Here is a 13472-nt window from a genome sequence, read left to right as displayed (position 1 = left end):
AGGGAAGCAACATAAAACCAGATGGATTTGGTAAATTATAGTTATTTTATTAACACGGAACTTAAATCGTTTTTTAAAGGTAACAAGGGTGACACAGAATCGGCGGCTACAACAAAGGAAAAAGGGCCGGCAGGGGCTGTTCAACTCAAACAAACAAATATAACCAAAAGAGTTATTCAAACAAAACCAAAGCGAAAACAAAACCTCACTGGCCTAATGCAGTGGACAAAACTTAAATACAGGCAAGAACAGCCACCTCTACTCCTCAAGTGTCTAAACAAAAGAATCCACTACGTGTGGTGCGAATCAGTACAACAAAACTAAACTTGACCCAATTTTCAGTAACCATGACAAATAATAATCGAGTGCGCTATGCACAGTATCACAATACAAACCGAAATCGTTCTAACAAGTCTCTACAAAGTCTATCGTTCTAACAAGTCTCTACAAAGTCTCACAAGGGAACTGTTCAAACACACACACAGCCCCCTGACTGACAAGCTGGCCCCACTTTTATATGCCCCGCGCTGGGTCCAGGTAGGCGCGCTTGTTGGGACGTATCCAATCCGGATCCCTGTTCCTCGTATCAGATTCCACCTACCCGTCGGCCTACCTGCCTACCCACCAGCCTGCCTGTCCGCCCACCGGCCTACCCTTCCACGCTGCCGGTGCTACCTGCCTTCCAGCCGCCTGCCCACTGCCAGACTACCCCCTACCCTTATCCCCTCATTAAATACTCAAACCTGCTATGCTTGTCCGACTCTGTATTCGCGCCTGGTTCCCCCGTTCAGTACCTAACAAAATGTTTTGTGCCGGTGAAGGGGGTACGCAGCTGAAAAAATATTTTAAAGGGGGTACACTAGCAGAAAAAGTTTGAGAACCACTGCCGTACACCTACAATTTTGAATGCCTGATTAAAAAGCTTGGACTTAAAATGTGTGCCCTGATCCGTTTGGATCACACAGGGCAGGCCGAATGTGGAAAATAACTTGTTTAACGCTTTCACTACCGAACTGGCGGTGATGTTACGCACCGGGACAGCTTTGGGAAAACGAGTGGCAGCGCACATAATGGTGAGTAAATACTGATTTCCACTTTTTGTTCTGGGCAAGGGACCAACACAATCAACTATCACCCGTTCGAACGGCTCTCCTATTGCAGGTATAGGATGCAATGGGGCCGGAGGAATGGTTTGGTTTGGTTTACCTGCCAGCTGGCATACATGACAACAGCGGCAATGCCTAGCTACATCAGCCCCGGCCAAAAGAAGTGCCTATGGATGAGCTGATTTTGGTTATCCCCAAATGTCCTGACCACTGGCTTTCATGAACTACCAACAAAACATGGTGACGATACACAGAGGGAACAACTACCTGATAGACAGTACTCCAATCAGAATTGTCCGCTAGGGGAGGAGACCACTTACGCACCAGAACATCATTATGGAGTAAGTAGGCTACCTTCTCCCCTTTTACTGCGTCAGCACTCACCACATTGGAGAAACACTTAGCCAGTGTCGGATCAGCTCCCTGAGCAGCGCACAGGCGTTTGCGGGTCACTGGGAGCGACAGGGTATCAGAAGGTGGCGTCTCTGGGCTGGTCCGGCGCACTAGATCGGCGGCACTTTCATTAGAGGATGCGGTTGCGACCTCCGTCCCACCCTCTCCTAAAAAGGTCTGCCCAAGCACACTATCAAAGAGAGAAATATCCTCATCCCTATCCTTATCTTTGATTGACTGTGCACGAGTGACTGCGCACGCAGGGAACAACTCAGAGTGAGACTGTCCAACCTTGCCTAACTCCGGGCACTGATGGAAATCCAACACTTCCAGTGTAGGAGTCACTTTACCGCCAGCTATGTCGTTACCCATTAAAAGGCAATACCTCTAATTGGCAACGCGGGACAAACAGCGACAGGAAAGAAACCTGTGATCAATTTCGATAGCACATGGATGCGATGTACTGGCCGAGGGATGTAACCCATTTCAAGGCCACGGAACACGGCTCCATACCCGCATGTAGATTGCTCTGTGAAGGGTAACGCATCGGCGACCATTACCGATTGTGAGCAACCGGTGTCTCGTAAAATATGCACAGGGCGCTGATCACCAGTCTCGCCTGTCAATGACACTAACCCCTCAAATGTGAACGATTCAAAACATGCATCAATGTCTGCAACACTAGTCTCAGTGTCAAAACACGGTTCAACTTTAATTAATCCGACACTTTTCGGCCCCTCGGAGAAGGCTGTTGCTCTTTCTGTCTAAGAGTCAAACAGTTAGCAATTATATGACCAGGTTTGTGGCAATAAAAACACTCTCTTTCCTCTTCTTGAGATTGAGTGGCTTAAAGGAATGATTGTGCACCGCCGGAGTATGACGAGGCTTCTCAGCAGAGACTGACGGAAACACAGTCCTGTGAGTTAGCACATACCCGTCGGCCAGTACAGCAGCAGAGGAGAGTGAACTTACTTTTTGTTCATTTAAGTAGACTACAAGGCGATTGGGGAAACTCTTTTTGAACTCTTCTAACAGAATCAACTCCCGCAACGAAGTAAAATCATTTGCCTCGCATGTTGTGCTCCACTTGTCAAACATGGTTCCCTTTTCCCTTGCGAATTCAACATAAGTCTGGTTTGGGGCTTTTTTAAGATTCCTAAACCTCTGTCTGTAGGCTTCAGGGACCAATTCGTAAGAACTGTTCAAACACACACACAGCCCCCTGACTGACAAGCTGGCCCCACTTTTATACGCCCCGCGCTGGGTCCAGATAGGCGCGCTTGTTGGGACGTATCCAATCAGGATCCGCGCTGGCGATACCGACGGAGTGGGCGGAGCCTCGGAATCTTGTAGCGCCCAGCCTGTTTGACAGCACAACAAGAGACATACACGGGCAACAGTCTCATACACTCTCACTTACAGTGTGGTCACACATGAAGACCAGGCTGATCTCCTAACTGCTTTTATCTAATGGTCTCTTGCAGGTAATGGTGAATGTCCTTGATGTGAATGATGTGACTCCTACCTTCCCACAAGCCTTCGAGGGCCCCTTTATGATCACAGAGGGCCAACCAGGGCCCCGAGTCTGGACACTCAAAGCCACTGATGAGGACTCTGGACTCAATGGCAAAGTAGAGTACAGCATCACTGCTGGAGACCCTCAAAGTCAGTATTGTTTTTCTGTCCATCTCTCTGCCTGATTGTGTCTGTCTGTCTGTCTGTCTGTCTGTCTGTCTGTCTGTCTGTCTGTCTGTCTGCCTATGTCTCAGTGTTTCTGGATCAGGCTATGTTTTCTGTTGGTTTTGCTATATAATCATTGCATCTATTTGTCAGATGAGTTTGTAGTGTCACCTGTTGAGGGGGAACTGCGTGTAAGGAGGTATGTGGAGCTGGACAGAGAGACTACACCTTTCTACAACATCACTGTTACAGCACGAGACCTGGGCAACCCACCACGCAGCAGCATGGTATGCATCTCCACACAGTAACACAGACATACAGTTCACTGACTCTTACACAGACATACAGTTCACTGACTCTTACACAGACATACAGTTCACTGACTCTTACACAGACATACAGTTCACTGACTCTTACACAGACATATAGTTCACTGACTCTTACACAGACACACAGTTCACTGACTCTTACACAGACATATAGTTCACTGACTCTTACACAGACATACAGTTCACTGACTCTTACACAGACATATAGTTCACTGACTCTTACACAGACATACAGTTCACTGACTCTTACACAGACATACAGTTCACTGACTCTTACACAGACATACAGTACAGGCACATTACATTTCAGAAACATTACATTGAACTTCAACTTTTTAAAATCAACCAAAACATAAGACTAATAAAGTGAAAGCCCTGTGGTGTGTGTTTTCCAGGTGGTGGTGGGAGTCCATGTGCTGGACATCAATGACAATGACCCTGTCCTGCTCAACTTACCCAACAACACCAGTGTGAGTGAGGGTGCGTCCATCCACACTTCGGTGGCCAGGGTCCGAGCACGAGACACAGACAGCGGACGTAACGCCCTGCTAACATACAACATCACTGCTGGCAACCGAGATGGAGCCTTCTACATCAACGACACTGTGAGAGAGAGAGAGAGAGAGAGAGAGAGAGAGAGAGAGAGAGAGAGAGAGAGAGAGAGAGAGAGAGAGAGAGAGAGAGAGAGAGAGAGAGAGAGAGAGAGAGAGAGAGAGAGGCTGCAGAAAAAGAGAATATGTCATATTGGACGGAAAATGTCATAGTGAACTTAAAGCAGTCAGCACTCAATCTCCTCCAGGTATTTACAGCTGTTCCTTTATTGGATCAAAGGGGGGCAGAGAGACACAAAGCAATCATAGAAAAGCTTTAAGTGGGGGCAGGATAAGGCCACCGTGGAGAGAGACATGCACACATGCAAGAGAAAAGAGAGAGAGAGAGAGAGAGAGAGGGTGGGAGGGGAGGAAGAAACCTGTGGACTGAAAAGAAGATGGCTGGTCATGAAAGCAACCCGGGAGAAGAAAATAAACTAGAGGTAGAGAGAGGAATAGAAAGGGAAGGACATTTCCTGAGTTACGCCCATCCTATTTCTCTGACTCCAGCCTGCTGTCCCTCTCGTCCTCAGACAGGTGTGGTGCAGCTGAACAGACCTCTGGACAGGGAAAGGGTGGCTGAGTACAGACTGACCATCACTGTCAAAGACAACCCTGAGAACCCCCGCATTGCTCGCAGGGTAGGCCACTACTACACACACATACAGTAACAGGACTCAAACATCAACTGTATCATCAACTAGGCTATTTACACCTCAAAATCCACTGACCTCAACCTCTACTGTAAACACACAGTACACTGCCATCCTAACTGCCCTATGCAAAGACTAACACTCACATATTGTAATAACTGACACTCAGCAATGTAATTTTGTCCTCTTTCCCCCTCCTCCCCCTCTCCCTCATCCTGTCCTCTCTCTTCAGGACTCTGACCTGTTGGTGATCACAGTTCTGGATGAGAATGACAACAGGCCATTGTTCACTCGGACCAGCTACAGGGCAGAGATAACTGAGAATTCCCCTGCAGGTACCACTGTGACTGGTGTGTTCATCTGACTTCCTCTTTCTGGTCTGTCAAGCTGTCTGTCTCTGTCTGTCTGCCTGGCTGGCTGGCTGGCTGGCTGGCTGGCTAGCTGTCTGGCGGACTGTCTTCCTGTCTCTCTGTCTGTATGGCTGACTGGCTGTCTGGTCTGGTCTGGTCTGGTCTGCTGTCTTTCACCTCATAGCTTTATGTTTGTATATGGGCTTTAGCTTGATTATGATTCATGATATTTAATACATGTAAAATGATGTGGTTGATTAACCCCTCCTGTGCTACCACTCATTGCTTCTTTCTTTACCATTATTTCACTACTTTCCTGTCTCTCCTTCACCTGCTTATGTCTTCGGTCCCTCCACTATCACACTCCTCCTTCTCTCTCCTCTCCCCCTCCTCCCTCCATCTGTTTCACTACCTCAGGCAGTACTGTGTCAGTGCTGAATGGGCCAGTGCTGGCTGAGGACAAGGACATTGGGCCCAACGCTGTGGTCAGGTACCGCCTGCTGGGCTCCAGACTGGACCTCTTTACTGTGGACGCCAATACAGGTCTCACAAACACACACACACACACACACACACACACACACACAAACACACACCCACTCTCTCCCTTTCCTCTCTCTCTCTATATCTCTCTTTCTCCCTCTCTCTCTCTCTCTATCTCTCACACACACACACTCACACTCAGCTAATAATTATGTCTTTGGAGCTATCTGGAATAAACCCATACCTAACCCCTCACACTCCCCTGCAGGTGTGGTGCGTGTGCGGCAGGGGGCACTGTTGGACCGTGAGGCGTTTGTGGAGCCGCGGGTGGAGCTGTTCCTGGTGGGGGAGGATGTGGGGGGGCTCAACAGCAGTGTCCCGCTCACTGTGACCATCCTGGACCAGAACGACAACCCTCCTGTCTTCACTCCCTCCAGCCTCACTGTGCACCTCCCAGAGAACAGTCCCACTGGTGAGTGTGTCTGTGTGTGTGTGGGGGTGTGGGTGTGGGTGTGGGTGTGGGTGTGGGCTGCGCGTGCGCGTGCGCGTGTGTCTAAGGCCTCTGTGGTCTCTGTCCTAGGTGTGGTGGTGACCCAGCTTTCTGCCACTGATGCTGACTCAGGCTCTAACGGCTGGCTGCTGTACCGACTAGAGAGTGGTGCTCAGGACCGCTTCATTGTCGACTCCCTCTCTGGGGCCGTCCTGGTGGGCAACGCCACATTGGATCGAGAGGAACGGGGGTCCTACCGCCTGGTTGTCATGGCAACAGACCGAGGGACACCCTCACTTTCAGGGACAGCCACCCTGTCAGTTATCCTGGATGATGTCAACGACTCCCGCCCCCGCTTCATGGAGCCTGTAACTACCATCAACGTGAACGAGTCCACTCCGCCAGGTGTGGTGGTAGCCACCCTCACCGCTGAGGACCCAGACTTCCGACCCCGGCTGGAGTATTATATAATCTCTGTGGAGGCCAAGGATGATGGCAACAATCCCGTTGATGGCCTGCAGGAGTCGTTTGGCATCGACTTCCACACTGGTTAGTCAACAGAGATGGACACATATAATGCACTCTTATATAGTATAACATACACTCAGTAGTCACTTTATTAGGTACACCTTGCTAGTACTGGGTTGGACCCCCTTTTGTAGCCCATCTGCTTCAAGGTTCGACGTGTTGTGCGTTCAGAGATGGTCTTCTGCATACCTTGGTTGTAACAAGTGGTTATTTTAGTTACTGTTGCCTTTCTGTCATCTCGAACCAGTCTGGCCATTCTCCTCTGACCTCTGGCATCAATAAGGCATTTTCGCCCATAGAACTGCTGCTCACTGGATATTTTCTCTTTTTCGGACCATTCTCTGTAAACCCTAGAGATGGATGTGTGTGAAAATCCCAGTATATCAGCAGTTTCTGAAATACTCATAGCAGCCCGTCTGGCACCAACAACCATGCCACGTTCAAAGTCACTTAAATCACCTTTCTTCCCCATTCTGATGCTCGGTTTGAACTTCAGCAGGTCGTCTTGACCATGTCTACATGCCTAAATACATTGAGTTGGTGCCATGTGATTGGCTGATTAGATATTTGCGTTACAGAGCAGTTGAAAGGTGTACCTAATAAAGTGGCTGGTGAGTGTATATGATACACTCTTAGATTGTGTATTTATGCAAACTGTGTTTCTGTGTATCTGCAGGTGCTGTGTTTGTGCGCAACCCACTGAACAGGGAGCTGGTGGCCACCTTTGAGATCATCGTATCAGTTCATGACAACGCCAGTGATGTTATTGACCAGTCAGTCAGTGTGCCTAACGGTAAGACCATGTTTTTTCTCTTAACATAAACATCACCTGTTCCCTGAAACTATACTCCCTTGTATCTTAGCACCATTTAGCACCTATTTATTTCTCTCCCTGCTGCTCCCTATCCCTCCATTTCCTTTCTGTCCCTTTCCAATGCTAACACCCTGACTCATTCACAGCGAGGCTGACAGTAAACGTGCTGGATGTAAATGACAACGCCCCACGTTTCCGACCCTTTGGAGTGGCCAACTTCTCTGAGAAGATTCTGGAAGGGGCTCGGCCAGGCACCACTCTACTGTCAGTGTCAGCTGTGGACCCAGACAAAGGCCCTAATGGCCAGGTCATCTACCAACTACTGCACCTGCCCCGGGGAGACTACCTCAGACTGGAGGACCCATCCACTGGTACACTATAGTGCAGCACACAAAAAGACACAGTACTCCACAGCAGCTTTTATTCAAACTAAACTCACACATCTATCAATCAGTCAATCAATCCATTATTAATTAAATAACAAACTTTATTTGTATGGCACATTTTGTACACAATTGCAATACAATGCACATCGCAAGAAAAAAACATGCAAATACATACATGCTCTTACAGTAAAGGACATGAGCACCACTGTGTTCATATTGTGTTTATAGAGTGTTCAAGTAAATCTGTGTTGATGTGCAGGTAAGATAGTGGCCAATCGGACAGTGGACTTTGAGCAGGTGCAGTGGCTGAACTTCACAGTGCGAGCCCAGGACCATGGCAGCCCCCCCAGAGTGGCTGAGCTCCCTGTCTACCTGCGCATAGTAGATGTCAATGACAACAACCCCATCTTTACCCAGCCCTCATACCAGGTACAGGAGCAGGAAACAGTACACTACACTACCATAACACTGCACAGACAAAATACAGTGCCCTGCGTCAAACAATAATATGAGTGGAGATTATCAGCTTTTATTTTATGGTATTTGTATACATATTGGTTTCACGATTCAGAAATTACAACAGTTTTTATGCATAGCCCCCCTATTTCAGCGTACCCAAAAGTGATGGTGCAAATGTATCAAATGTCCAAATTAAGCACTCATGTTTAGTATTCAGTTGACAATCCTTTGCATGCATGCTGGGTATGTAATCTGGTGAAGCTCTGCCAGGCCTGTACTGCAGCTATCTTCAGCTGTTGTTTGTTTTGAGGACATTTTGCCTTAAGTCTCCTCTTCAGCAAATGAAATGCATGTTCAATAGGATTTCAATCTGGGGATAGACTTGGCCAGTCAACAACTTTCTTGAAAACATCCTGAAAAAATCCCTAGTTGCTATGGCAGGTATGTGTTGTGTATTTTTTTGTGTTTTTTTTTAAACTTTTTTTTTAACTTTTTAGCAAACCATAAACTGGCCATCCTGTTTTTAGCTACTGGTTTGCACCTTTCAGTGTAGCCTTTGTAGTTCTGCTGGTGATTTATGTGGATGGTAGTCTCTGACACATTTACTCTACGCCTGTCTCCTGGAAAGTGTTCCTGATTTGTGGGACAGTTGTTTTGGGGGTTTTCTTAATCATGGTGTGCATTCTTCGGTCATCCATTGTAGAAGTCTTCCTTGGTCAACCAGGCCGTTTGCAATGTATGAGTTTACCAGTGCGTTCTTTCCTGTTAATAATGTTCCAAACTCTTGATTTTGGTAGGTTTAACAGACACCAATAGCAGACTCCAATAGCAGACTCCAAAGGTAAACGCAAAGCCTAGAATCAATACTAGACATTGACAGCTCTCTTATGCCTGGACAACTGACGTGATGGAAAACACCTGACGAACAGAAACACCTGTTAAGCCAATTGTCCCATTACTTTTGGGTACTCTGAAATAGGGTGACTATGCATAAAAAGTGTTGTTATTTCTGAATGGTGAAACCAATATGTACACAAATACCACCTAATAAAAGCAGAGAATCTCTACTTTAACCTCATAGTACCTGTTTGATTTCAAATCCAAACTTTCAGAGTGTAGAGCCAAAAGAAGAAAAATGCTTCACTGTGCCATTACTTATGCAGGGCACTGCATGTTTGATGTGTAACAGCACTGGCTAATGGAACATAGTTAGTATTGCCCTCTAGGGTGATTGACTTCTCTGTGATTAGTTTTTCAAAACTGGTTGATAAGACATTTTAGTTTGCTTTGGGGTGTCTGTGTGCTGAAGTTAGTGTGTGTCTGTCCCTCTATAGAAGCCTGTGTTTGAGGATGTAGACCTGGGGACAGTCATAGTGAAAGTCAGTGCCACAGACGCAGACTCCGGCCTCTTCTCTGTCATTGAGTACGGCCTGGTGGACGGAGAGGGCAAGTTTGGCATCACTCCCTCCACTGTGAGTTCAACAGCCTGAACACATACACACCCACAACCACACAGTCTCCCTCTCTCTCCCTGCCTCGGGAACATGTAAACATAAGATTGCATACACACCCACACACCCACCACCTATGTTTATCTTTGACTCAGTTGATGAATGAGTTCAGAAGGTTTAGAAACATTTTCCGATGCAGCCTGAATGTGATCCTACCAAACAATTTACTTGAGTATACAGCACAAACAAAGTAATTGACTTAATTGTCTCATTAATGGAGAATACTGTAACACTGTACAATACTTGCCATTCGTCCAACATGAACATACTCTCAAATACCCACATGTAAATGGCATCACTCCCTTCACTCTTGAGTTCTTAATTCCTTGTCAATCATCACCCTCTCTCTCTCCATAGGGTGACATCTACATCCTCTCTCCACTGGATAGAGAGACCAAGGACCACTACACGCTGACAGCAATCGCCAGGGACAACCCTGGGGGAAGCCCTAACAACAGACGGGAGAACTCAGTTCAGGTGGGAATCATTTTGTATGAACATTATAGAGACGCCGTGGCTGGACATTGCATTGAAAAAGGCTGTTTTGCCTATCATCATTTCTCAGCCGTTATTGAATATTTCTCAAAGCCGTTTAATAAGTTATTGTAATTGCTTATACTTATTAGTGTGCTTGCTTCAGCAAGTCCAACTATTGTTATTGCTCATACTTATTCTTATTAGTGGGCTTGTTTCAGCAAGACCAACTATTGTTATTGCTTTTATTAACAAATGTTCTTGCTGTAGGTGCACTATCCCAGTAGGTGTCAAATATCACACCTTCAGGTTTAAAAACCATGGAAATGAAAAACTAAAAACTATATTTTAAGTTAGATATTTATTTGTCAAAAGCCAAAAAAGAAATTTGATTGAGCTCCATAACTCTAATAATCTGATCTATGAACTGACAGGGTTTTCCAGCACACTTGGGTTTTGACTCCTGCTACAATAGCTTTGTTGGGCTTCTATACTTCAAACAACATAGGCTACACTAGGCACTGGGCATGTTGTTTGCTTCTCTCAAACGGCCTAATACTTATTCTTCAGAGATGTAATGTGAAAATATTCTCACTTTTTTACATTTTACATTTATGGCATTTAGCAGACGCCTTTATCCAAAGCAACTTACAACAAATACATTTGTCCAAGTAAGTGAATCATCTATCCATCAGACATCATAAGAAAAAGTAATCTATGCTTGGACCAGGGGCTATTGGCAGTCACAATGGTAGAAGAAGGAATAATTACTTTTTTTATTTATTTTTTATTAACAGTAGAGAAACAGTTTACAGTAGAGAAACAGGGGGGTAGTGGGGATGAAGAGGTCTTTAGGAGGGACAGTTAAGATGTAGCCTGAAGAGATGGGTCTTCTGTCTACGGCGGAAGATAGGTAGTGACTCTGCAGTCCTGACAGCAGTGGGAAGCTCGTTCCACCAGCGGGGAGCCAGGACAGTGAAAAGCCATGACCGAGTAGCGTGACTGCTGCATCCACGTAGAGGCGGTAGTGCTAGTCGGCCAGCCAAGGTGGAAGAGCGGAGTGATCAGGCAGGGGTTTGGGGGCTGACCATTGCTTGCAAGGAGGGGCTGTTCCCTTTGCCACCCGGTAGGTGAGCACCAGGGTTTTCAATCTGATGCGAGCTGCTACTGGGAGCCAGTGAAGGGTGCGAAGGAGGGGGGTGACATGGGAGAATTTGGGGAGATTGAACACCAGACGGGCGGCAGCATTCTGGATAAGCTGCAGAGGCCTGATGGCGGAGGCGGGGAGCCCGGCCAAGAGTGCATTGCAGTAGTCAAGGTGAGAGATCACAAGTGTCTGGACCAAGAGTTGTGCTGCTTCTCTGGTGAGGAATGGACGTATCTTGCTGATGTTGTAGAGGAAGAATCTACAGGAGCGTGCTGTTGCTGTGATGTCCGCTGTACAGGATAAGTGGTTGTCAAGGATCACCCCAAGGTTATTGGCTGCCAGGGAGGAGGTCACAGTAGAGTTCTCTACTGTGATGGAGAAGTCTTGGAGAGGGCAGGCTTTCCCCGGGAGGAAGAGCAGCTCAGTCTTGTTAAGGTTGAGCTTGAGGTGGTGGGCTGACATCCAAGCGGAAATGTCTGCAAGACACGCAGAGACACGTGTTGCCACCTGTGAGTCAGAAGGTGGGAAAGAGAGAAAGAGTTGAGTGTCATCTGTGTAGCAGTGGTAGGAGAAACCATGTGAGGAAATTACCGAGCCAAGAGATTTGGTATAGAGGGAGAATAGTAAGGGCCCTAGGACAGAGCCCTGGGGGACCCCAGTGGTGATCCTCTCCACACTGCCTGGTAACAGCGATCGGCCAGGTAGGATGCAAACCAGGAGAGTGCAGAGCCAGAGATGCCCTGTTCTGAGAAGGTGGAGAGAAGGATCGGGTGGTTTACTTTGTCGAATGCAGCAGACAGGTCCAGAAGAATGAGAACAGAGGAGAGTGAGGAAGCTCGAGCAGAGTGGAGGCCCTCCGTGACAGCAAGGAGAGCAGTCTCAGTAGAGTGCCCAGCCTTAAAGCTGGATTGGTGAGGGTCAAGGAGGTAGTGAGACAGTTGGTTAGAGACAACACGTTCAAGGGTTTTAGATAAGAAGGGGAGAAGGGATACCGGCCTGTAGTTATGGACAGCAGACAGGTAAAGAGTTCATTTCTTGAGAAGATGCTTGACTCTGGCTATCTTAAAGGCAGCTGGGACAGATCCTGTGTATAGAGAGGAATTGATTATGGTGGTAAGGAATGGAAGGAGGTCTTTGGAGATGGATTGGAGAAAGGGGGAGGGGATAGGATCGAGGGGGCAGGTGGTTGCCCACTAGGATGTGACTAGTTTTAGAATATCATCAGGGGAGAGGGGGGGAAAAGCTGATAAACCAGAGACCGAGTGTAGTGCTGTGGGTTTGGGAGGAGAGGTAGCAGTGTTGGCAAGAGGTAGACAGAAAGAGCTGCTAATGCCATCAACCTACCGGCTTTAAAGCTGGGCACTCTACTGAAACTGCTCTCCTCGCTGTCACGGAGGCTCTCCACTCCGCTCAAGCTTCCTCCCTCTCCTCTGTCCTCATTCTTCTGGACCTGTCTGCTGCATTTGACACAGTCAACCACCCTATCCTCTCCACCCTCTCAGAATTGGGCATCTCTGGCTCTGTACTCTCCTGGTTTGCATCCTACCTGGCTGATCGCTCCTACCAGGTGATGTGGAGAGGATCGCTGTCCTCTCCACGACCCCTCACCACTGGTGTCCCCCAGGGCTCTGTCCTTGGGCCTTTACTGTTCTCTCTCTATACCAAATCTCTCGGCTCTGTAATTTCTTCACATGGTTTCTCCTACCACACCTACGCAGATGACACTCAACTTTTTCTCTCCTTCCCCCCTTCTGACTCACAAGTGGCAACACGTGTCTCGGCATGTCTTGCAGACATCTCTGCTTGGATGTCAGCCCACCACCTAAAGCTCAACCTTGACAAGACTGAGCTGCTCTTCCTCCCAGGGAAAGCCTGCCCTCTCCAAGATTTCTCCATCACAGTAGAGAACTCTACTGTGACCTCCTCCCATACAGCCAAGAACCTTGGGGTGATCCTTGACAACCGCCTACCCTGTGTGGCGAACATCACAGCGACAGCACGCTCCTGTAGATTCTTCCTCTACAACATCAGAAGGATTCATCCATTCCTCACCAGAGAAGCAGCACAACTTTTGGTCCA

General features: G+C 47.5%; 1 protein-coding gene across 3 annotated transcripts in view; it reads left to right on the top strand.

Moving 5' to 3' along the window:
* The window catches only part of cdh23 (cadherin-related 23), a gene marked incomplete at its 5' end in the record, with an annotated part of 222311 nt that overhangs the window by 200476 nt on the left and 8363 nt on the right, over positions 1–13472 (top strand). For 2 of the 3 annotated variants that reach the window (XM_083696325.1, XM_083696324.1), the window contains 13 exons: positions 2984–3164; positions 3333–3466; positions 3904–4113; positions 4632–4739; positions 4984–5086; positions 5519–5644; positions 5853–6056; positions 6165–6623; positions 7279–7395; positions 7563–7787; positions 8062–8231; positions 9596–9733; positions 10130–10249. In XM_083696325.1, the coding sequence (XP_083552451.1) occupies positions 2984–3164; positions 3333–3466; positions 3904–4113; positions 4632–4739; positions 4984–5086; positions 5519–5644; positions 5853–6056; positions 6165–6623; positions 7279–7395; positions 7563–7787; positions 8062–8231; positions 9596–9733; positions 10130–10249 (2295 nt within the window). Of the gene's footprint in view, positions 1–2983; positions 3165–3332; positions 3467–3903; positions 4114–4631; positions 4740–4983; positions 5102–5518; positions 5645–5852; positions 6057–6164; positions 6624–7278; positions 7396–7562; positions 7788–8061; positions 8232–9595; positions 9734–10129; positions 10250–13472 lie in introns of all 3 variants that reach the window. The other variant, XM_083696323.1, reaches the window with a different exon arrangement.

The sequence above is a fragment of the Argentina silus genome, assembly GCF_951799395.1.
Source record: "Argentina silus genome assembly, chromosome: X".
In the NCBI taxonomy this organism is placed as follows: Eukaryota; Metazoa; Chordata; class Actinopteri; order Argentiniformes; family Argentinidae; genus Argentina; species Argentina silus.
This window is presented reverse-complemented; position numbering and strand designations above follow the sequence as displayed.